The sequence below is a fragment of the Carcharodon carcharias genome, chromosome 14 (genome assembly GCF_017639515.1).
Source record: "Carcharodon carcharias isolate sCarCar2 chromosome 14, sCarCar2.pri, whole genome shotgun sequence".
Classification (NCBI taxonomy): Eukaryota; Metazoa; Chordata; class Chondrichthyes; order Lamniformes; family Lamnidae; genus Carcharodon; species Carcharodon carcharias.
The window spans coordinates 109,768,100-109,793,472 of NC_054480.1; the positions used below are offsets into that span (position 1 = coordinate 109,768,100).

The following is a 25,373-nucleotide window of genomic DNA, read 5'->3' on the forward strand; positions in this document are numbered from 1 at the left end:
TTGCAGCATGACAACGCTAGAGGGAAGTGGGTCATGCTTGAATCCCTTAAAGGCATAATACAACAAGACTATTTCTATAAAAAATGCAAAGCCAAAATCTATTTGTTTGCACAACTGTAGCTCCACATTGTCCCATTGTTTATCATTTTCAGCCATGATTGATGATAACAGAGATGGAACTTTCTAGCCTAGATGCATATAAAATGGAAGCTCTGTGGAGACAATGGGGCACTATGGCAGAAGGCTATTGACTATCAAGATTCTGGGAGATTCGAAAGAGGTGGAAATGATTTATTTTGATTTTAATCAAGGTTTGTGACAGCGGGCCGCACAGAAAACTAGCCCATAAGTCAAGGAGGCATCAAATATGAGCCAAGCGTCTGAGGTGGGTTAGTAATTGGCTCAAGTGAAAAGTGGTTCTAAATGGAGTTGTTTTGAAGTGTATAATTCTGGGTGCAGTCTTGCAGCAAGAATAACGAAGCATTGCAAGCAATGCAGAAAAGGGAAAACAACCTGACAGGTAGGTTCAGAAACTGAAGTGAGAAAAGTGGTTAAAGAGCCCAGGATTCTTTATACTTGTGGATAGAAGCCTCAGGGTGATATTATTCAAGTATTTAAAATACTAAAGAAAGAGATAAATTCAATCCAAAACAACATATGGGATTGTCATTGTTCGCAGAACCAAGAGACTGGGCTTAAACTAGGAGAAAAAATGGAGAGACGGTTTAGATTTAATTATTTTACACGGTGTTGGGTGGTGGGGTTGTGGGACGGTGGTGGGGTGGGGTGTGACGGAAATGTATGCAGTAGATTGCCCACCAAGTCAGTGGAGGCAAATAATGGAGAAAAGTTTAAGAGAGATTTAGGGAGATGATTGAGGGAGTGGGTGATTGAGAGAAATTTGGTTTTCAAAGCAGCCAGATGGTCTACAAAGACTTTTCTGATTTTTTCCAGACTTCCAAGTTCCTTCTTTAATATTTGTTCTCAGGATGTGGCCGTTTGAAGCAAGGTGACAATCATTACCCAGGTCAGCCCCCTTATTGAACCATTGCAGGGTGTAGTGATGTTGAGCGATTGATTGTTCATGGAAATGTTTTGTTCACATGAAGCTAGTTATATAGTTGAAGATGACAACTGGACCAATGGACATAGAAATAATTACAGCTGATATATGCTTTTCCAGCAAGGCAGGTTGGCTTAACTGGGATGAAGTTACTCTCAATCATGTCCAGTATCAAACCAGCAAATCTGACATTATTTGCATGATTCACCAAGTCTCCAAAGCGATTCATGCCCATTTCTTACATACTGAGCATTGTGAGCTTCAATCTTCTCCAGGTTGTCCAGCCAAATTTCCTTCCTGGCCTGATCTTCCTCCTATGCAAAGAGATTAGATCATTACAGTATAATACCAATAGAATCCAATGCCCGATGTTATTGCTTGCCTTCAAGCAGAAAGAAGATACTGAAGTTGGAGACAGCAGGTTCCTTCCATGAGTGAAAGCAGTTGAATGCTCAAATAGTTGACGGAATCACTTGATGTTAGCTACAGTGGTAGAACAAGGTCGACTGACCGAAGGGCATGCATTGTCAAGACCATTAAGATTAAATTTGGAGGCGACAAGACCCAAAGATACAATCTCTAGGCCAGAGCTAGCATCAGAACAGTCAGGAGCAAAGACAGGAAAGGAGAAACCAGAGAAGTTTCAAGAGATCGTTTGGAAATAATTAGGCAAAACAAATGGGGTAAAAGACAATAGTCATGGCTCATTTCAATAAGGTATGAATAATCTTGGGATTTAAACTGTGAGCAAAGAAACCAGGGGAAAAATACAACTTCTCAAATATGAAGCAAGTTTTACATGACACCAAATTTCTTTCTCACAACATACATAACATATGGAATAGACACTTGGCTAAATCAAGTCATGATGCCAGGAACGATTTGGAAGACCAGGCACCATAAACGTACCCCTAGTGGTGTGGGAACCTATCATTCACAAAATAATAAACGGAGCTCCCTCCGATCCTGACAATTTCAGCAGTATAAGTGAGGGAGGTCCCAGAATCCCCATTTCTGCCCCTCCCCAGGCTCGCATTTGCAGATATAGAGTCCCATTTTCCTCAAGCTGCATGGTCAAGTCCAACGTAAGGTTCCTGACAACTGTGGAAGCATCCTAATTTGTCATTTCATGATTGGCTGCTTCCAACAACAACAACTTGTATTCATATGTAGAAGAGTTAAAGCAAAATTTGACAGTGAGTAACATTAGGTGATATTAAGGCCCATTTTCAAAAGCTGGGTCAAAAATGTAGGTTTTACTGAGCAGCTTAAAGTTGAAAAGAGAGGTAGAGAGACAGAGAGGTTTAGGCAGGGAATTTGAGAGCTTGGGACTTAGGCATGGCCATCAAGGGTGGATCAATTAAAATTGGGGATGTGCAACAATCCAGAATTTGATGCAGCAGATATCTCGGAGGGTTGTGGGGTTGGAGGAGATTACAGAGATAAGGAGGGACCAGGCTATGGAGGGATTTGAAATCAAAGGTGAGAATTTTAAAATTGAGTCATTGCTTAACCAGGAACTAAAGTAGATCAGTGAGCAGAGGGGTTATGAGTGAACAGAACTTGGTGCAAATTAGGATACAGGCAGTAGCAATTTGAATAACCTCCAGTTTACAGAGGATATAACGTGGCCAGCCAGAAGTGTAGTTGAATATTGAAGTCTTGAGGTAACAAAGGTCCGAATGAGGGTTTCAGCAGCAGATGAAGTGAGAGACTGGCAGAGTCAGTCAATGTAAAGGAGGTGGTAATAGGCTGTCTTAGTAATGGCAGAGATATGTGGTCAGAAGATTAGTTAGGGGTTAAATATTTCATCAAGGATACAAACAGTCTGGTTCAGCATCAGAGAGCTGCTAGTGGGGTGGGTGGGGATGGAGTTGGTAGCTCTGGGACTGAAGATGATGGCTTTGGTCTTCGCAATATTTGATTGAGTAGAATTGATAAAAAATCCATTATTTGTGTTTTACAAATTTGACACAAAGAAATATTCAATATCTACGATGGTATTGATGTGTGGTTAATACCTAAATCACCATGGAAGCACATTGTGTTTTTCGATTATGGCTCTTCCTGAACAACATTAACAGGTGCTGGGTGGGTTGGGGTGGGGGGGTGACTTCCACAGTTCAAACTGACCTCCTCAAAACAATGTAGTAGTCCCTTAGTGCTCTATTAGAGAATTAGCTTAGGTTTCTCACCAGATTAGGGTAGCTCTTCCCATATACCTGCTTCCAGCTTTCCCATTCCTCGTCAATGATTGGGGTTGTCGAGGCCATGGAGATAACAGTTAGGATATAAGTTACAATGAGGAAAAATACCATGGTGAAATGTTGAACACCTCAAACCTGTAACAAGGTTGGTTTTCTTTGTGAGATGCTATGGGCAATAAAATCAGAAGAACAGGGAGAGGTAATGCTAGAGCATAATCTCACAATCCTACCCTTGTTATTTTGATGCCCTGTTAATAAACCAATATTCTTTGTATGATCTCATCATTTTTTGGCGGAATTATAAGAGTGGGACAAACGTGTAGTTTTTAGTCTTCAAATATTTCAAACAACAAATTCAGAAAATATATGAATCACCAATTCATTCAGATGAGGAGAGAATCAGTTTGTGAAATTTGCAATGCCTCTTCTCATTATGCACATGAAAATGGTCAATTCCCACAAGACCAACAATTTTTACTTACCTTGGAAACACAGTTGCAGAGATTGTAAAGTTCACTGACTGGTGTGGGACCTGAAAATAAATTTGGGGAGAGACCGAGCTGCCTTTAGCCTCAGATTTGACAATGTTCCCAGTAAGTAATACATTGATGGCAGTAATCTGTGATTCCCATTGAATTTGTCCAGATAATGTCTCGCCATTTAGAAAATACTGTTGATTGTGTGACATTCCACTATCTGCTTTTATATGGAATTGCTCATCCATTTACAGTATATTAATTTCTCTACTCAATCAGTTTTCAATCTAATTCCTCTTCCTACATAATATTTAATTACAATAGTGAGGTACTGGCAATTCAACCACTGAAACTGATATTCTTTGCTGTGTTACACTGTTCAATCATGCAGTGTTCTTTCAGTTTATTACTCATACATTAGCATCAGGCCATTCAATCACAGTAGATAGAATAGGGACTATATTTTACTCACCTCACAAGGTCACCTCTGTTTTTTAAATGACACAAACCATTTGGGTCCAGATTGTGTTGTACTTGAGTTTGAATTGGGATTTATATACCCTTAGGAAATGCAAGATAAACTAATTGCCTCCTAAATTCCACCAATTAGTTCACGGGGCCTGAAGCATTATCTTGGTTCGTTTTTTATCTAAAATACTCTGCAAACTGTATGTTCCAACCATCAATCACAAACATTACACATTAATGCCCCGCATGCTGTTCATAACACAGTCTAAAAAGATAAAGAGTTGATGTAAATCTTATTTTCATGATGCAAGTTGCTAATTTCTTGGTGGAAAATCCAATTTGCTTTTGAATATTCTGGGCAATGTGTTTTGTCATGATGCCTTCATGACCCAGGATAGTGTCTATGGCAATTATCCAATTTTCACTGCCTTCAGCAGGTGAGATTTTTCAGCTAACAGGTATGTACAGATTCCACAATCACCAGTAGCCCATAATGTGATGACAGGCACTAGCAATATCTCCACAACAGGGCTGCAACATCAGCTCTCTCTGCGTGTACCAGCAGCAGAGTTCTCATGACAATTCTCAGCTCAGCATTGTGTGCATTTCAGGGACTCTCTAAGGCCTGGAATTTTTTATGCATTTATATCTGGTGACATAAGCAATCAGGGAAAAGTGGAGTGCAGCACGGCTGGAGCTGTTGTCTACCAGATCAAGTGTTAAACTGAGGCCCCATCTGTCCTGGCAAGTGAATCTAAAAGATCCCATGGTTCAATAGTGTAAACGAGCAGGGAATTTTCTATGGCACCCTGTCCAATATTTGTTCTTCAACCAATACCTAAATCAGGTGATCTGTCACTGTCACCTTGTCCTTGTAGCATTTGTTGTGGCATTAGCCGGCTGCTATATGTCTTACATTACACGAGAAACTGCACTGCATAATAGTGCTTAATTAATTGTAACGTGCTTTATGACATATTGTGGTTGTAGTGAGTTTTTCAGGACTGAAAGGGTTAACGTGAGTCTAGGGAAACAGCACCACCCACATGATGATGTAAAGAGAGTTCCATGACAAGAATTAGATTGGTAGGAGTCCTTTTTTCCCTTCATCCATGGGATGAGAGTGTCGCTGGCAAGGCCAGCATTTATTGGCCATCCATAATTGCCCTTGAGAAGGTGGTAGTGAGCTGCCTTCTTGAACCGCTGCAGTTCCTGTGATGAAGGTACACCCACAGCGCTGTTAGGGAAGGAGTGGAGTCTGAATGGGGAAAGCTCATGTCTATGACTGAAGAAGCATACTGCCTTGTATATATGTACATAGTTATTTTCTATAATAAATGATTAGCGTTTAGACATAAATCTCTCTGAACCTCTCCCTTACACAACCACAACAGCATACAACAGTGCTCATGAAACTGCTTTTTGTATATACAAGCCTTTCTTTCTAACGGATGGAGTAGTATGGGACTAGCCATGAACTTGATTTTATCCTCCAACTTCACTGTGTCTCACTTCCTGTATACTCAACCATTGATTTGTAAATGGGCCTCCTAGAATGTGGACAAAGAATCTGAATTCACATTGTCCTTTACATCAATGTTCCTCTGTTTTGATGGTTGATATCACAGAGCCTCAGAGTAGGGCCGGTACCAATGATGCATCTGCACAATTGAATCAGCCATTGCTCTTTGTTGCAAGTAAGGTGTTTCCTCCACTGCTGCTCATTGCAAATGTTCTGGCGTGCCCCATGGTTGGCATGCATACATCGTTACAGGGATGGCGGGGGCATTTCTTTATTGCAGAAGAAACAATGATGTGTTTATGTCTGACACTTTATTGAATGTTCATGTTAGTGTCCAGTGTAGTACTCACCACTCTGTGGAACATGGCTGAGCTTGCAGGTCCAGCTGGCTGTAAAGGAGATTGTCTGAGATCACTCTCATAGGGTACGCTTGAAAGGTTGTAGGTGAACTCAAAGCCTTGTAAGGACTCTGCCAGGCTATGCCCTGAAATGGACCCACATGTGGGCACAACTGATACTGCCCTTTCGACCCTTAATTTTTATACCTTGAACCCCTTGCCACTAAACTCCTCCATGCCTCAAAAACCACTCCACATCCCCTCTTGCCCTCACCCTAACTCATTCTTGCCAGTCCTGAGCCTCCATGTAAGCAGCCAATCTCCTGCTCCCTTCACATGTGCTGCAGAGTTCAACAAGGAAATCCACTGCCCCCAAGACACAAATGCACAAAACTAACTATTGTCACCTTCAAATGTACGTGAACCGGGTGCTGTGAGATTCTCGTGCACCACTGACTTAATTTTGAAGGTAGGACACAATTACAAAACAGTTTTAATATGATCCTGCCAATGTAATACATGAAAGAACTGACCACGGGAAGGCCTGTGCCCTAACCCATCACAAATACACCTCTGAATTATTCTTTAAATTTGAACCCACTGTCAGGCAAGCAAAATTTCAGTTTCTGTTTAATTAAGTCACCCTGCACACCACATATCCCACTCTTGCAGGCCCCATAAAATTCACTCCCAAACATGCACCACCACCACCATCCCCCAACACCCCACCCCCTCTCCACCGTGTGAGAAACAGTCACTCAAAGTGATTTTCCCCAGAGTAGCCAATTTGTAGCCAGAGGGTGAGCTCACTAACCGTGCAGTTCTGGAATCCGCATTATAGGAATGATGTGATTGCACTGGAGAGAGTGCAGAGGAGGTTTGCCAGGATGTTGCCTGGGCTGGAGAATTTTAGTTATGAGGTGAGATTGGATAGACTGGCTTATTTTCCTTGGAGCAGATGAGATTGAGGAGGGACATGATTGAGGTGTATATAATTATGAGGGGCATTGATAGAGTAGACAGGAAGGAACTTTCCCCTTGATGGAGGGATCCATAACCAGGGGGTTTAGATTGAAGGTGAGCGGCAGGAGGTTTAGAGGGGATGTGAGGAAGAGGGTGGTGGGAATCTGAAACCCACTGCCTGAAAGGGTTGGAGAGGCAGAGACCCTCATAACACTTAAGAAGTATTTGGATGTGCACTTGCGATGCCATGGCATACAAGGCTATGAGCCTGCACTTGGAAAATGGGATTAGAATAATAAGGAACTTGTTTGATTGGTGCAGACATGAGGGGCCAACGGGACTTTTGCTGTGCTGTAGACTTCAATGACTCTATGACTCCATGACAATAAATTAAGGGGAGGAGGAGGGCTCTTGAAGCTTGGACCTTGAAAGCAGGTGCAGGATGCCATTCAAGATAAGTGAGGGAGTGGGTGCTTCACAACGGAAGTGCCCTCTTTTTTTTACATTTGAAATAAAAAATGCCCTTGGTGGCCAAGCCGCCAATGTCGGAAAGGGAGGGGCCCTTTTACAAAGCAGTCGACAGCTGCAGAAACACCTCAGCAAAGAGGGAAGGCCTTCCAACCTGCCTAGGTGCTATTTTTTTATCGTTCACCCACCCACTTCTGTTCCAGGCTCTAGCAGGGACAAAAAATTAAGCCCAGAGTCACTCTACTCATATCATCACCAGATAAATGGGGCTGTAGATGTCTTATCTCCAACTGTACTCTTGTCTAGCAGGAAAACTTCATGAACTTGCTTATTGGTTCCAAATTTCCTCATTGTCTTCACTACTTTAGAATGAAAGAACTTGCATTTCTATTGTGCAATTTCCAATCGCAGGATGTCTAAAATTGCTTTACAACCAATGAAGTACTTTATACATTACTTCTCTTACAGACAGGAGGGGAGTGATAATTTAAACAGCACTAACTTCTCCTCCCACCACCCACCCATAAACAGAAAGTTGTTTTTGATTTGTTTCCCTCTTTACAAGCAGCGGCATATTTTCCAACCCCTCAGTTTTGTTGCAATCCCATTTTCTATAAATAACCCCACAGCAAACTCAAAATAGGATGAACTCAAAGGGGTTAGTCTAGTTGAACACTCAAAATGCAAATGGAGGATTGTTACGTTGCCTCCACATACAGACAGTAAAGAGGGGGATAGCAAAAAGAAAGATTTACAGTGCAGTGACCACAGAGAAAAGGCATACTGTTTCAAATGGGCTCCAGAGTCCAGAATCAAAACCTAATGAATCAGTCTTGTTGGCAATAGTGCATAATTTCCTGCAGAAGCAGTATGGATGGAGCTAGGTGTTCAATCTGGGCGGAGGTCCTTTCTGTGATGCTGCCATTTAGACAGTAAACAGCAGATTGAGCTATTCAGCCCAGCAAGGCAATGTTATTTGTTCAACAAGCCACAGGCCTAGGTCATGTGTCTTTAACTTCCCACAATGCCTTTAACAAAGTATGTTTATCCAGTGTTTGGAAATTGGTGTCCAGGCTGATAATTTCTTAGCCATTATGGGTTAAAAGGAATGTTTGAGAGGCCATTCTATTAGTAAACGTTCCATCACTGCTGGCCAGCCTGGGTTATCAAATACAAAGGGCCTTCGATGTAGCTCCCTTTGAAGTTGGGGCTGTGCAGTTCCCAGGTGATGGTTAGTAGCTCCTCAGAGATAATGAGGTGTGAGATTTCCGAAACTACAAAGTGGCTTCTTTTGTTCTGGGGTCACAAACACACACAGTTTCAGCCATTTTAAGGACCTTTATTTATTTTTTCACATTTTGGAAACAGCCATGAGGATATCTTCATGTATTTTATAAAAATTTACAGTGTGAGTTCTTAGTCCTTCACACTTAATTAAATGCTTAAATATATCCATAGGTCCTGTGGCGACTCTGATATCCAATAGCGGGGAGACAGGGTAGTGGCAATGTCACTGGATTACATATCCAGTGGTGCAGCCTTATGCTCTAGGAGCAACATTTCAAATCCGTCTGTAGCTGGTGGAATTTTCATTTAACAAGTTAAAATGGCAACTATGAAAAAATCCATCCGATTCACTGATGTCCCTTCGGGAAGGGGATTTGCTGTCCTTACCTGGCCTGGCTTATATGTAACTCCAGATCCACAATAATGTGGTTGACACTTAAGTGTCCTCTATAATACCCTAACAAGCCATTCAGTTCAAGGATAATTAGAGATGGGCAACAACTGCTGGCCTCGCCAGCGATGCCCACATCTCATGAAAAAGAATTTAAACTGTGGTCACCACAATATAGTCCAGCTGGCCTTGAGCTCTGGTTGGAGCTGGTGCTGCTGATCTGGTCTGTCCGCAAGGCAGAGTGGGTGCCAGACCTGGACAGAAATGTGATGCACTGAAAGGATAACTTCCTCGTTGGATTCCTGAGGGGGTGAAATGATACTCGGGCCTCCCCTCCCTCCAGTACTGAGTCGATGGTGGCAGGAGCACTATGATTCTGACATGAAGGCAACCATAGCCAGCTTTAACATCATCAGCAGCAGAGAAGCACAGCGCACGTTCCAGAACTTCACAGTCTTCGAGGACGGGAGTATGTGGTGTGCTTCCTGCAGGAAACCATTACCATTCTGGGAGACAAAGCTAAGTGGCTCCCGAATTGGGGGAGGTATACATGAGTCACCTAGCCTCCAATTCTGGCAGGGGGGCTACCTTGCTTGCCCCACATTTTCAGCCGTAGATATTGGGAGTCAAGGAGCAAGTGCCAGGCCGATTGCTGCACCTGACTGTGCGTCTCTGGGGGCATGGCCCTTCACTTTTTGAATGCATACGCTCCCCTGGGCTTGCAGCAGCAAGCAGCCTTCTTTAAAGAGGTGCCCACTCATCTCAACTCCATTAACATGGGTGAGTGCATCATCCGTGGGGGTGATTGTTACACTCAGGAACGGTCTCAGTGCCCAGGATTAGGTGTGAGTAAGTTGAGGGACCTGGTCAAGGATAGACGGAAAGACAAGTTGATCCTTGCAGGTTGATGAAGCTTGCAGGTCCTCAGTACCACCTCAATTGTTGAAGCACTCATTAGAACACCGAACCCTAGCAAAACATATGGAAGGCGTGCCTTTCTGAATCCACCAAGGTACTTCCCAGCTTTCCAGCAATTCTGCAAAGATGTGGCAGAATGGACTATTGGCAGTAGCAGTGCACCAGGCAAATGCTGATGCAGCTACAAACGGCCATGCACTGATCCAAACAGACCGTACACAATGACTACCTTCAAGCAATAAGCATGACCATCCATTATCCCATCAGAGGTGGGATGAGGTGACTAACAAACCAAAACATGACAATGATGTGCATGATGAGGCAAAGAGCGGAAAACACATGTTTCACACTGCCAATCTCATGGAATACGTAGATGCCATCTCACTATCTGAAGTATTTGATAAGATTAAAATTATCTGTCATAAGAAAGTTGTCAACTGCTGATTATTGGCTAAGATTGACACAGGGCAAATGCCGACATATTCCTTCTGCAAATTCTAAATGAAAGATATCTTCAGACATGGCAAGCCATGGCAAAACCTACTACCTCACAACTTTCAGCTTACAATGGTTCACTTAGTCCATGTGCAGGATCCACCATCTTGGAGTGCAAGTACAATCAATTGTCCTGGGTGTCAAAGATGTTCTACATCGTAGAAACAAAAGGCCGAGCAAATGAAGGTCTACCACCATGCCATGGCCTTGCACTAGTGACAATCCATGGAATCAGCCAGACCTCAAAAGGCCGATCAATCTCAAAAACTGCTGTTATAACCTCAATTTCTGACCTCACATCAAACATCCAGAATGTTTTTCCACAAAATTGGCAGTTTCAAAAGAGTTTCAAAATTACGCTTGTAAGAGAATGCAAGTCTGTCAAATGATCTGGTGCATTTTGCACAATGCAATTGCCAGCAGCTGCAAGAAGAAACAGCAAAATATTCTACAGTCCTGAAACTGTGGAAAACCATCACTAAATGATGGGCTGATTGGATTTAGTATGTTCATGAATATGTGAGGCCATTTTGCCCTTACTAGGATGTGCTAGACATCTCCCGGACAGTTAATTTTAAAAAGTAAGCCAGTTATCACATCAGAAACTTTGCAAACTGATATTCTTCAACAATGTCATCACTCACAAGTGGGCACAAATCAGACAAGCCGACCTGCAAGATACAGTTTATTGGCAGGGTATGAACAAAACATTGAGGTCATTTCCAAGAAGTGCATGAAATGTCAAGAGAAAATGCCAAGTCAGCACAAAGTATCAATGATTCTGCATTAAGTTCCTATGCATTCTTGGTCCAAAATGGCATCCGATCTCTTTCATGTTCATGGTACTGACTTCATTGTCATCGTCGAATACTTTACCAAAAACCCCATCATTTGAACATTACACAATATGTCAAGCACAACTGTCATGCACAGGATACAGGAGGGAATTCTTCCTGACAGTGCAATGGGAAAACTCTTCTGTTATCTCATCCATGGGATCTTTTTACATCCTGAGATGACAGACAACCTTTTGTTTAATGTCTCACCTGAAAGTGTGCACCTTTGGCAGTGCAGTTCTCCCTCAGTACTACACTGAAATGTCAGCTTACACATTGTTTACCAGCTTCTGGTGTAGGACGGAACCCACAACTTTCAACCACCACCCACCAGCAAGCAATTTCAAGCCAATAACCATACATTCAGTTCTGCCCCAAATTCCAGCTACAGCTGGATGACCCACCCATTGGATCCAGACTGGGATATTGCAGAGTCCTGCTGGCAAAAGCATATGTTGTTATCAACAGAAACAGAGTTCGACTGCATCTTAGACACAGCATTGTCCATTGAGGAGCAAAGCCACCATGATCCTCAATTGTTCTACCTTGCTGACATGGAGAATTTGCACTATCAATTAGCATGCTGACTACAGATTAACCAAAGGGACAACATATGCAGTAGTTCTCAATCGTATTTTGTATCTCATAGAATAATCACAGTATAGGAATGTCGCTGCCCATTTTCAGCACAATGCTGCAGTTATAGTTACTAGTTGTTATGGATTCAGGTTCCTAATGAGCGCATAATCCATCTGGACATGCCACAGCAGACTCCTAATTCCTCCTTTAAGATGCTCATTGACTACACTTTTAGTCACCTGCCCTTGGCTTCCCTGGCTTGGTGTCAAATTTTATTTCATTTTGTTCCTTTGGAGCAACTGGCAACTAGCAACTATTACATTAAAGATGTTATAATACAAGCTATTGTTGCTGTTATCAGGGGTGCCATCTGCTGCCCTTGTCCTTCTAGGTGATAGAGGTTGCTGATTTGGAAGGTGCTGTCGATGGAGCTTTGGTAAGATGCTGCAGTATATAAGGAATTGAAATGAAGACATGATAAAGTTGCATATCTCTTCATCTTTGTATGAAGCATGAGTCTATCTTTTATCAGTCATTTAACGTGAGTGCTTACAACATTTTATGGTTTCAGTAATTAATTAGTTAAATTGTTGAACTGAAATGTGCTCCTTTACACAAATGTACATTAAGTTAAAGTTCGTAGCCAAGTTTAAGCGATTTAAATCTTAAACTGTCAAACCGTCTCCACCATGTGCAAGCTTCTACTCATGAGTAATATGGAACATTCTTCATTCATTTTGATGCATGAAGCCACAACCACGCTCAAAAGGCTTGACCCCAGCCACAACAGAGCAGTCATTTAAACAACACTTGCTTAATAACCATCAGTTTATTGTGGCAGCAACTAACTTGAGATGCACTGCAGCCAACTCACCCCACTGCCTTCAATAGCCCCTTTTAGCCTCACACACTCTTCCAACAAGAAGGACCAGAGCAGGAACACCATGAGCACACCACCACCTCCATTCTCCATCCTGGCCTGGCAATATATGTAATGTTCGAGAGAATGTTCAAATCCAATGTCTTTATCGCCCAAAAATTAATCTTGAAAACAATACAGAATGTTTTAAAATAGTCATCCCCTGGTTAGTCAGACTAGGTTGACTACAGTCTAATTGGACCCAACCTGACTAAGATTGATCCACTTCCAGCATGAATTCTGTTGATTGTTTTAATCCCAATGAAACCTCCTCGATAAGGTTTTTCAGCCTGATTTTATACTTTGGCTGCATGGCAACTGCTTTCGTGCTTAATTCTTCTGAGCCACTTGATTGGCAGTCTCTGATTGGTTTCTGGATTGTGTGGTATGTTTCAAGAATTGTCACCTCATTTCTGCAGCAAATTTAAACTAGATTTAAAACATATTCTTAATGTGCTATCATTTTTTTCATTCAATCACGGGACGTGGGTGTCACTGGCTAGACAAGAATTTTTATTGCCCATTCCTAGTTGCCCCTAAGAAGGTGGTGCTGAGCTGGCTTCATGAACCGCTGCAGTCCCTGTGATGTAGGTACACCCACAGTGCTGTTAGGAAGGGAGTTATAGGATTTTGAAGCAGTGACAGTGAAGGAACTCTGATATAGTTCCAAGTCAGACTGATATGTGGCTTTGAAACAAACTTACAGGTGGTTGTGTTGCCATGATCTACTGCCCTTATCCTTCTTGGTGGTAGAGGTCATGAATTTGGAAGATGCTTTCGAAGGAGCTTTGATGAGTTCCTGCAGTGCATCTTGTAGATGTTACTCACTGCTGCAACTGTGCATTGGTGGAGGAGGGAGTGAATTTTTGTGGATATGATGCCAATCAAGTGGGGGCTGCATTGTCCTGGATGCTGTCAAGTTTCTTCAGCATTGTTAGAGCTGCACTTATCCAGCAAGTGGAAAGTATTCCATCACACTCCTGACTTGCGCCTTGTAGGTGAACAGGCTGAGGGGAGTCAGGAGGTAAGTTACTCTCCACAGAGTTCCCAGCCTCTGACCTGTTCTTGTAGCCATAACGTTTATATGGCTGGTCCACCAGAATGCTGATAGAGGAGTTTTAGTGATTGCAATGTCATTGAATGTCAAGAGGAGAAGGTTGTATCCTCCCTTGTTGCAGATGGTCATTTCCTGGCACTTGTGTGTCAAAATTGTGATTTGCCACTAATCAGCCCAAGCCTGGATGTTGCCTGGGTTTTGCTGTATATAGGCACCAGATGCTTCAGTATCTGAAGGGTCACGAGTGGTGCTGAAATAGTGCGCAATCATCAATAAACATCCCCATTATTGGCCTTATGATGGAGTGTAGACCATTCATGAAGCTGCTGAAAATAGTTGGGCCTAGGACACTACCCCGAGGAACTCCTGCAGTGGTGTCCTGCGACTGAGATAAATGACCTCCAACAACAACAGTCATCTTCCTTTGTGCTAGGTATGACTCTAACCAGTGGAGATCTTCCATTGACTCCAGTTTTGCTAGGGGTCCTTGATGTGACACTTGGTCAAATGCTGCCTTGATATCACGTTCAGTCACTCTCACCTTACCTCATGAGCTCAGCTCTTTTGTCCATGTTTTGGACCAAGGCTGCAATGAGGTCAGGAGACGAGTGACCCTGCCGGAACTATGACTTCATCATTGCTGGTTCAAAAGGCTGGCGTTCACCCTGAAAATCATCATGGGAGGACTACCCCTCAAAAAGACCCATCACTAGACTCTCATGACAACTAAGGATAGGCATGACCTTACCAACACTGTTCTCATCCTGTTAATTACTTTATAATTGTAAGCTGGAGTAAAGTGACTTGTATGTTTCTGAACGTTGTTGCAGAATTATAAAATGTTCCAGCCCAAAAATAAGCCATTTAGCCCCTCGAGATAGTTTTCTTCACTTGACCCATCTAGTATCCTTCCACTCACATGATCACACACTGTACTCTTTACAATTCTCTTATTCAAGCAGCTATTGCATTCCCTCACTAGGAAGAGACAATGACAGTCAAATTGTCTGAAACTTTCTTTTATTGACTAATAGAAGCACCTTTCAAACAATCCAAGACCACAGCAACAAAATTCAGCTCACATTGCAACATTTTCAAAAATGCACTTGAAGACAAGGTGAGGTTGTTCCATGTTGCATCTAGAATTGATAGAGTCTTAAATACAGATCTAGTTAAGAAACTGGAAGTTCAGTTACAATATCAAATAGTTGCTAAATACATTACGACATCTAAAATACTTCTTCCGCATATTTGTTGAAGTTGAAATTCTTCAGATTATAGGGTATGAAGCACAATAGGTAATTCCACACAGGTCTTCGCCCATCAGTAAGCGCATGTAGCCACTCTCACCCCAGGCAGTTCCCCAGCTAGAAAAGCAAGACTATTTGTTAATATCTAAAACCAACCTAATTACATACAAAATGAATGGAGTAAGGATCCTTGCAACCTTGCTTCTGTAATATTTGCAACTTTTTCATTTGGCTTGAATGCATTTGGTTTTAGATTATGTTATCAACAGGAAATCAGGTTCACTTTACATAGAGTTTGCTTCTGAAGTTATACAATCCATGTAGAAAAATTATTAGGATAATTGGGTGAAATACCAAATGGAACAGCCAACATATTTGTATAATTTTACAGATCAGATTAGTTTTGAGACAATGAGGGATTATTGAGTGCAGCCAGCTTGCAGCCATAATGGAAGGATAGTTGTCATTCAAATTGCATAGTAGAGGACATAGCTAAAAAAACAATACAGTGAGCGTTCACATCCTGGGAAGTGGGCTGGGGTTTACACTGAAGGTGGAAACAGTGATTAGCAGCTGGTCAGTACAATCCTCAGTACATAGTCGAGGGGAAGAATCAAAGATCAGTTTTTGCCTCTCATCTTTCCCTAGATAAATCAATTTGTGGCAGCCAGAAAGACAGAGATTTCACTTACTACTCAACAAAAGTGAGGCTGAGAGGCTCTAAGTGAATAAATAAACACATAGAGTCTGTGAGAGTACTCTGATGGTAAGTGCCAGTTAGTTGAGAGACTGCTATGTAGGCAGAGAGCTTACACGGCAATGGGGCAAGTTTAATTAGTCTCATTATATTTATCGCACAAGGTGCAATGCGAAATAAATGAATCACGTTGTAAAGATTGTATAGTGTTCATTCATATCTTTTATTGCATTCGTTCATAATTGGCCTCGCCTTCATGATCATGTTAGGATCAAGCCTCTGTTCCTTAATCCTTCCTCATCAGATAATTGATTTCTAGGCCTTCTTGGCCAGCATCCCTCTATATAATCTATATAAAGATCCAAAAGATTCCCATTATGCCTGATGTTCTAAATTTGTAGATATAAATTACCTGTTTTTAATGATCCAATAGCCTTTTGGATGTTCATCCACATACCCTACCACGAGCACTGAATGATCAATTTTCTTACTGTTGCAGTCAACATTCTCAAAGATACCTGTAAAATGGAGGATAGTACCATACATGAAAGTAACTCTAAACTCATATCTGAAATAACATTATTAAAGATTGGGAAGGTCAGACAACATGATTTAGTATTCGTATGCCATCTTTCATCAAGCAACTTGTCCCAAGTTCACCCAAACAGAATGTGGTTAGGGAAGGTGACTGGCCTGGTGAAAAAGAGAGTTTCGAAAGAGAGCAGTAGCAAAGTGAAGATGTTTAGAATATCCCTGAAGATGGAGTGTTAGCCCATTGGTCGTCTTGCATGGATGTCTTGCACAGGGAGATTGTGAGATAGAATCTGAACCATGGTAAATGAATAAAGGTTTAGAATTTTCTTTACCTGATTTGTAAAATTTGAAGGAATCATGTGATGAACGAATAAGTACTGAAATTGGTCCAACATTTGCCACTAATGCAGCTAATTCTTTCTCAGTATAGTTCTTAATCCTTCTGAATCCTCTAACTTTGGTGACACTCTTCGAGCTATTAAATAAGCACTCATTATTCCTCTGTAATTAAAATATAAGAGTCTGTTTAGCAAATTGGCTGATAATAATTTCCATAAACTTCAACATTGTATCACAGGCAAAACCCCACTCAAATACCACAGCCCAGCCTTGTTCTCCTCCCCTATCTTTTCTTCCTTCACACATCAATTTCAAGTACCTCACCCTCATCGAAACCTTACTTATTCCAAACTCTCCACAGCCTCTCAGCTGAAAATTCCTAAACCAATCATCCATCACTTGGATAAAAACAAAAAAACTGCGGATGCTGGAAATCCAAAACAAAAACAAAAATTGAATTACCTGGGAAAACTCAGCAGGTCTGGCAGCATCGGCGGAGAAGAAAAGAGTTGACATTTCGAGTCCTCATGACCCTTCGACAGAACTTGAGTTCGAGTCCAAGAAAGATCCATCACTTGGATCCTGTGCATTCCCCTGTCCCTTTCACTCACCGATCATTGTCAGGCCCATCTGGACCCAGCCCTTCCACTTTGAATCTCTCCCTCTCTCTAAGCCCCTTTGCTTTTCTGCATCTTCACAGGTGGGATGAGTGTTCATGTAGGGTTTTAAAAATTTTAACTAAATTTTGTTTGAAATTATGTACATGTCCCAACTCATGTGACATTGTCACATGAGGGAACATGTAAGGGAAATTTTATTTTTATATTTTGAGCTTTTTTACATGTAGAGCCGTTTTCACTGAGGCTGCACTTAGCCTCAAGGAGATGAGTGCGGTCTTCCTGCGCATGCACGAAAGAGCGCACTCGCGGTTTTGGGCATTGCAGCCCGCCCACACAGGGTGTGCAAAGCGCATCCCTGGAGATGTCACGTTGGGTGGGCCTTAATTGGCCTGCCCACGCAAACTGGCGCCACGCCTCCCTTAAGGGACACTGGTCAGAAGCTCGCCCAAACGTGCCCGCCCACCAACTTCTCCCCCATCAGGGGAAAAGTCAACCCAAATTATCGTGCCTGCCATAACTTGGAGGTCCCTCATGTTCAAGAATTCACAATTGATGAATTCCTTTTTCTCACAAGTTTAACTCTTCCTAGTTAATGTTTCACAGCATTTGATTCATCAAGGAGTGAGCATCATTGAAAGGTGCTATAATTGAGAAATGATTACTGGGGAGAGACAAGTTCTGTTAGGAAAGACAATGGACTAATTACTCCACCAATTCACTTTAAAAATGAAGGACATTACTGTTGATATTCAAAATGTCACTTGCTTGCCACTTTGCATGAGGACACTCGGATCTAGGCAACTTCTGTAAACACTTTTTGTAAAAGCTAAATGAAGCTGTACCTTAAACCAGAATATCTTTCAGAACAGCCTTTATGACAGCCCTGTTTAACTGTGGGAAAGGAAGACAATCAGTGTACAGTGTGCAGCAAGTGTACCTTTGCTTGGTACGGGTATGACTGATCAGATTGAATGCCATGGTCTCGCACGTATTCAAAGGCACGGTATGGCAAGCCTCCATTGCACCCATAATTCTTATATCCATCAGAACAGTCAATGATGTTTTGTACACTCAGGTCTACAAGTTGGTTCGTTTTCCTGGCCAACTGACCTTCCAGAGCTCCAACTGCAGTAAACGCATAGCAGGATAAACAGTAACCCTAAGGGAAAAACAGATAAGTTGGCAAATGCCAAAATTTTTAAATCTTTTCTTCATGATCTTCACTATTTTGAATGAAAACTAATAAAGAGTTCCGATGGTTGACTATATCTTTGCCTTGCTTGCTGATATACACTCCAGGGGGAGAGAATGGACATGCAATCTGTTCTGCAAAATATTCAGCTGCAGATTATTGCCCTTACCTGAATATCCATTCACTTTGGGGTGTCCAAACCTCAACTCATGGTCCATACCCTGCCCAAGTGGCAGAACACAACAGTCCAGCTCCTCTCACCATAATTTGAGTTCAGCAGCACAGCTTGAGAATCAAGAAGCAGGTGAATTACAGTGTGTAAGTGAGGAGGAGAAAGCACAAGTGGCCAAGGAGTATAGATGATCACAAGGCTTTCATCCATGCCACCTCTATACTTTCTCAAGCCCAGTAATGTGGTGAAATCGGGCAAGTCGCATCATGCTTAAGGGACTCCACGGCTTCAATTTCAATTGTCCTCCCAACCCAAAGTCCCAATTCTTGCTGGATCGAAGAATTAATCCCCAGGGTAACCTTGCCCTCTGGAGAAATTGCCACAAGTAAGAACCGCACAGAGCAGACTGATACAGGGTTGGATTTACAGCGCCTTCTTGTCTCCCTGCAACCGCGCACCACCCTCCCCCCCACACCACCCCCTACCAACCACCCCCCCAACACCCCCCACCCCCCCACCCGCACCCCCCCCCCCCCCACCCCCCCACCCCCCCCCCCCACCACCCCCACCCTCCGTTAAATATGGCAGTTGCGGGGGCACATAAAATATGATGGGTGGCTAGCCCACGGCCTATACCCAACCCATTTCCAATGATACAGGCACCCACTAGACCACCTACCCTTAGGCCTATTAAGGTTTTTAACTGCCCAATTAAGTGGCAATTAAGGCCTCAATCCACCTCCATTACCATAATACCCTGAGCATTGGAAGGCAGGCAAAAGTGAGGAGGTATTTTTTTAACCAATTTTGTTGAAAGGAGTGTTAGGATGGGCGGGGTCCATCTTCAAGGGGTTCCCTGTATGCATCAGAGGAACACCCCCACAAATATGATTTTACGTTGCCTTTTCCCCCACCTTGGCACCCAAAACCTGCCCCTCAATCCCCTCACGCTTCCTCCCTAGCGCATCCAATCCCTTCCCGACAAAGAAACCCCAGACTCATCTTATCCGGAGTCCTTGACACTTCCAGTCCCAGCAGCACCCACTTCTCTCGCTCAGACTGCCAGCCGATCTAATTGGCTCTTCAGGTTGGGACTTCTTCCACTCAGGGACAGTCATTCCATTCCCTGTTGTTAAGGCCACCCAGAGCCTATTAGCGCAGCAGGGCGGACTTATTTAACGCAAGTTGGTGTCCAGCCAATTTTTCATCCAGGATGCAAGCAATACGCTCCCCCCCCCAAACCTGGTAAAATTCGATGCACAGAATCTTGTGGTTGCACACACTTTATGCAAGAACACATTGGCTCCTTATCATTGTTTTTTTGAACCATGTGATTTCATAACATGAAAGTATTAAAAGTCCTCTTGTAAATCAGCATTGATTATTTTATTTTCTCATACAGATTTTGAAAATATGCCAATCAAGTGAAGTGTTAGAGCGGAACATTGGCACTGGAAAATTCTGAAGACCCTTAATGTGTATGTATCCTTATTAACATCCAGGGGGAGAATTTCTCGACATCACCGTGCGTCATTCTGATGCTCTATTTAAAAACTAATTAAAGTAATTAATTGAGCTGCCCGTCCAGCCTTAAGATTCGCGGGCAAGTGAAGAGCCCAGGCAGTCTTCGCATTTATCATGAAACCTCATCCACGGGTGGGATGAAGTTTCATGAAGGATTTAAATATTAAATTAAGTTTTTACTAAAGTTCATTGACATGTCCCAGTTCATGTGACACTGTCATATGAGGGGACATGTCTTAAAAATTTTTTTTTTCTTTAATAAAATTTTTAAAAATCAAACTAATCTCCCTAAGGCAGCTCTGTGCCGTGGGGAGATTTCTGCTCTCTTTCGCGATTATGCACAAAAGAACACAGGCCCCAGCTCAGTCTACTCCACCCGCCCGCAAAGGGAGCACTCAGCACATCCTGGTGTGTGTCACGGTGGGCAGGCCTTAATCGGCCCACCCACTCAAAATGGCAGCACCCAGGCGATTGGCAGCGTACTTGCCCACACCTGCTTCCACCCAACCACCTCCCCCTGCACCACCGCCACCCCCCCTCCCCACGCCACAATGGGGAGAAAATTCTCCTGATGAGAATATGTTTCTCTGTTAGCAATCTGAATCAAACACTTAGACCCCAATTGCCTGCTGCAGTTCTTAGTATCGCTACCTACGGGCTCTTAGAATAACAGCACCCATGAATTGTTCCCTCTGCTATTTGCCACAGTTCCAATTTCTTGAAACACAAGGTGGTTGAAAATGATAAAAGCTTGAAAATAATCATCCCTGGAGTCAAAATATTAAACAAGAATACAGCCCAACAAACTCAAACTTAGCAACTAACCTGCATTGAACAGAAATGGTGAGAAGTAGTAGTTACCTGGTTCTTTACATTACTAACATAGCCCATTCGACGCCAGTCCACATCTTTGGGAAAGTGAGCAAGGTCCTCCATTTCATCCAAAATCTGGTGATTTCTTCCAGTTCCTCCAAAATCTGACAACGCAACTTCTGTATAATTTGCCATTTCGGAAATCCTTGCATCAGTGAACAAATGCTCAAACTCCATTGGCGTCTAGAGGAAATAGTTGAAGAATGCTTACTATGAGACTTGTGTTGTTATAATGATATTAAAGCGCCAATCACTCATAAGGGATTTGGTAAACAAGCTGTGGCTTCCTTTATTTAGACTAGGCACGTGGGAACATTTATACAGAGGTAGAAAGCTTGAAGACACCAGCAGCAGAGCTGGCTGCTGTATGTTCTGTTGAAAAGCAAAAGTGAAATTGATTGCAGAATGACAACGCTAGAGGGAAGTGGGTCATGCTTGAATCCCTTAAAGGCATATTACAACAAGACTATTTCTATAAAAAATGCAAAGCCAAAATCTATTTGTTTGCACAGTTGTAGCTCCACATTGTTCCATTATGTTTATCATTTGCAGCCATGATTGATGATAACAGAGATGGAACTTTCTAGCCTAGATGCATATAGAATGGAAGCTCTGTAGAGTGAGTGGGACACTATGGCAGAAAGCTCTTGATTATCAAGATTCTGCGAGATTTGAAGGAAGTGGAAGTGATTTAGTTTGATTTTAAACAAGGTTTGTGACAGTGGGCCGCACAGAAAACTAGCCCACAAGTCAAGGAGGCATCAAATATGAGCCAAGCGTCTGAGGTGGGTTAGTAATTGGCTCAAGTGAAAAGTGGTTGTATATGGAGCTGTTTTGAAGTGTATAATTCTGGGTGCAGTCTTGCAGCTAGAATAACAAAGCATTGCAAGCAATGCAGAAAAGGGAAAACAAGCTGACAGGTAGGTTCAGACATTGAAGTGAGAAGAAGTGGTTAAAGAGCCCAGGATTCTTTATTCTGGCGGAGAGAAGCCTCAGGGAGTTATTATTCAAGTATTCAAAATACTAAAGAAAAAGATACATTCAATCCAAAAATACATATGGGATTGTCACAGATCGTAGAACCAAGAGACTGGGCTCAAATTAGCATAAAAGATGGAGAGACAGTTTAGATTTAACTATTTTACACAGTGTTGAGTGTTGAGGGTTGTGGGGGCGGTGGTGGGGTGGGGTGTGACGGAAATGTATGCTTTAGATTGCCCACCAAGTCAGTGGAGGCAAATATTGCAGAAAAGTTGAAGAGAGATTTAGGGAGATGATTGAGGGAGTGGATGATTGAGAGAAATTAGGTTTTCAAAGCAGCCAGATGGTCTACAAAGACTTTTCTGATTTTTTTCCAGAATTCCAAGTTCCTTCTTTAATATTTGTTCTCAGGATGTGACCATTTACGCCAAGACCACAATCATTACCCAGGTCAGCCCCCTTATTGAACCGTTGCAGGGTGTAGTAATGTTGAATGATTGATTGTTCATTGAAATGTTTTGTCCACATGAAGTTAGATATGTTAGTTAGATATGACAACTGGACCAATGGAAATAGAAATAATTCCAGCTGATATATGCTTTCCAGCAAGGCAGGTTGGCTTAACTGGGATAAAGTTACTCTCCATCATGTCCAGTATCAAACCAGCAAATCTGACATTATTTGCAAGACTCACCAAGTCTCCAAAGCGATTCATGGCCATTTCATACATAGAATTTCCATGGCGATACTGAGCATTGTGAGCTTCAATCTTCTCCAGGTTGTCCAGCCAAATTTCCCTCCTGGCCTGATCTTCCTCCAATGCAAAGAGATTGGGTCATTATAGTAAAATACTAATAGAATCCAATACCCAATGTTATTGCTTGCCTTCAAGTAGAAAAAAGATACTGAAGTTGGAGACAATAGATTCCTTCCATGAGTGAAAGCACTTGAATGGTCAAATAGTTGGCGGCACCACTTGATGTTAGCTACAGTGGTAGAACAAGGTAGAGTGACAGAAGGGCATGCATTGTCAAGACCAACAACATTAAATTTGGAGGTGAGAAGGCCCAAAGATACAATCTCTAGGCCAGAGCTAGCATCAGAACTGTCAGGAGCAAAGAAAGGAAAGGAGAAACCAAAGAAGTTTCAAGAGATCGTTTGGAAATAATTAGGTAAAACACATGGGATAAAAGACAATAGTCATGGCTCATTTCAATAAAGAATGAATAACCTTGGGATTTAAACTGTGAGCAAAGAAGCCGGGGGAAAAATACAACTTCTCAAATCTGAAGCAAGGTTTTACATGACACCAACTTTCGTTCTCACAAAATACATAACATATAGAATAGTCACTTGGCTAAATCAAGTCATGATGCCAGGCAAGATTTGGATGAACAGGCACCATAAATCTAACTCTGGTGGTGTGAGAACCTTCCATTCACATAATAATTAATGGATCTCCCTCTGATCCTGTCAATTTCAGCAGTATCAGTGAGGGAGGTCCCAGAATCCCCATTTCTGCCCCTCCCCAGGCTCACATTTGCAGATATAGAGTCCCATTTTCCTCAAGCTGCATGGTCAAGTCCAACTTTAGGTTCCTGACAACTGTGGAAGCATCCTAATTTGTCATATCATGATTGGCTGCTTCCAACAACAACAACTTGTATTCATATGTAGAAGAGTTAAAGCAAAATTTGACAGTGAGTAACATTAGGTGATATCAAGTCCCATGGCCAAAAGCTGGGTCAAAAAGGTATGTCTTAATGAGCATCTTAAAGGTGAAAAGAGAGGTAGAGAGACAGAGAGGTTTAGGCAGGGAATTTGAGAGCTTGGGACCCAGGCATGGCCATCAAGGGTGGATCAATTAAAATTGGGGATGTGCAACAATCCAGAATTTGAAGCAGCAGATATCTTGGAGGGTTGTTGGGCTGGAGGAGATTACAAAGATAGGGAGGGACCAGGCTATTGAGGGATTTGAATTCAAAAGTGAGAATTTTAAAATTGAGACATTACTTAACCAGGAACTAAAGTCGATCAGTGAGCAGAGTGGTTATGGGTGAACAGAACTTGGTGAACGTTAGGATACAGGCAGTAGCAATTTGGATAACCTCTGGTTTACAGAGGATATAACGTGGCCAGCCAAGAGTGTATTTGAATAGGGAAGTCTTGAGGTAACATAGTTACAAATGAGGGTTTCAGCAGCAGATGAAGTGAGAGAGTGTCAGAGTCAGTCGATGTAAAGGAGGTGGAAGTAGGCTGTCTTAGTAATGGCAGAGATATGTGGTCAGAAGATTAGTTAGGGATTAAATATTTCAACAAGGATACAAACAGTCTGGTTCAGCCTCAGACAGCTGCTAGTGGGGTGGGTGGGGATGGAGTTGGTAGCTAGAGAACAGTGCTTTTAGCTCTGGGACTGGAGATGATGGCTTTGGTCTTCGCAATATTTGATTGAGAGGAACTGATAAAAAATCCATTACTTGTGTTTTGCAAATTTGACGCAAAGAAATGGTCAATAACTGCCATGGTATTGATTGGTGTTTAATATCTAAATCACCATGGAAGGACATTGTGTTTTTCGATTATGGCTCTTACTGAACAATATTAACAGGTGCGAGGTGGGGGGGGGTGACTTCCACATTTCAAATTGACCTTCTCAAAACAATGTAGTAGTCCCTCAGTGCTCTATTAGAGAATTAGCTTAGGTTTCTTTCCATACTAGGGTAGCTCTTCCCATACTCCTGCTTCCAGCTTTCCCATTTCTCGTCAATGATTGGGTTTGTCGAGGCCATGGAGATAACAGTCAGGATGTACGTTACAACAAGGAAAAATACCATGGTGAAACGTTGAACACGTCAAACCTGCAACAAGGTTGGTTTTCTTTGTGAGATGCTATGGGCAATAAAATCAGAAGAACGGGGAGAGGTAATGCTAGAGCATAATCTGACAAACCTACCCTTGTTATTTCGATGTCCTGTAAATAAAGCAATATTCTTTGTATGATCTCATCATTTTTTGGCGGAATAATAACAGAGTGGGACAAAGGTGTAGGACTTTTCTTCAATTGTTTCAAACAACAACTGTAGAAAGAATATGTATCACCAATTCATTCAGATGAGGAGAGAATCAGTTTGTGAAATTTACAACGCCTCTTCTCATTATGCACGTTAAAATGGTCAATTCCCAGATGCCCAACAATTTTTACTT

General features: G+C 42.3%; 1 protein-coding gene across 1 annotated transcript; it reads right to left on the reverse strand.

Moving 5' to 3' along the window:
- Positions 1-13,141: 13,141 nt before the first annotated feature.
- LOC121287577 (procathepsin L-like) lies at positions 13,142-25,003 on the reverse strand. The gene is made up of 7 exons (XM_041205505.1): positions 24,886-25,003; positions 22,864-22,979; positions 21,177-21,371; positions 18,365-18,586; positions 16,801-16,969; positions 16,347-16,452; positions 13,142-13,343 (listed from the first exon to the last, which is right to left on the reverse strand). Exons 1-7 carry the CDS (start codon positions 25,001-25,003, stop codon positions 13,142-13,144), a joined length of 1,128 nt encoding a protein of 375 aa, XP_041061439.1.
- Positions 25,004-25,373: the final 370 nt, after the last annotated feature.

Excerpts from the sequence above, each read along its gene's own strand:
- LOC121287577 (XM_041205505.1), bottom strand. The coding sequence starts at position 25,003 with ATGGTATTTTTCCTTGTTGTAACGTACATCCTGACTGTTATCTCCATG. Across the intron at positions 18,587-21,176 it reads TTAGTAATGTAAAGAACCAG|GGTTACTGTTTATCCTGCTA; the intron begins GTAACTACTACT and ends TTTTTCCCTTAG. Across the intron at positions 13,344-16,346 it reads TATTGGATCATTAAAAACAG|AAATGAGGTGACAATTCTTG; the intron begins GTAATTTATATC and ends AATTTGCTGCAG.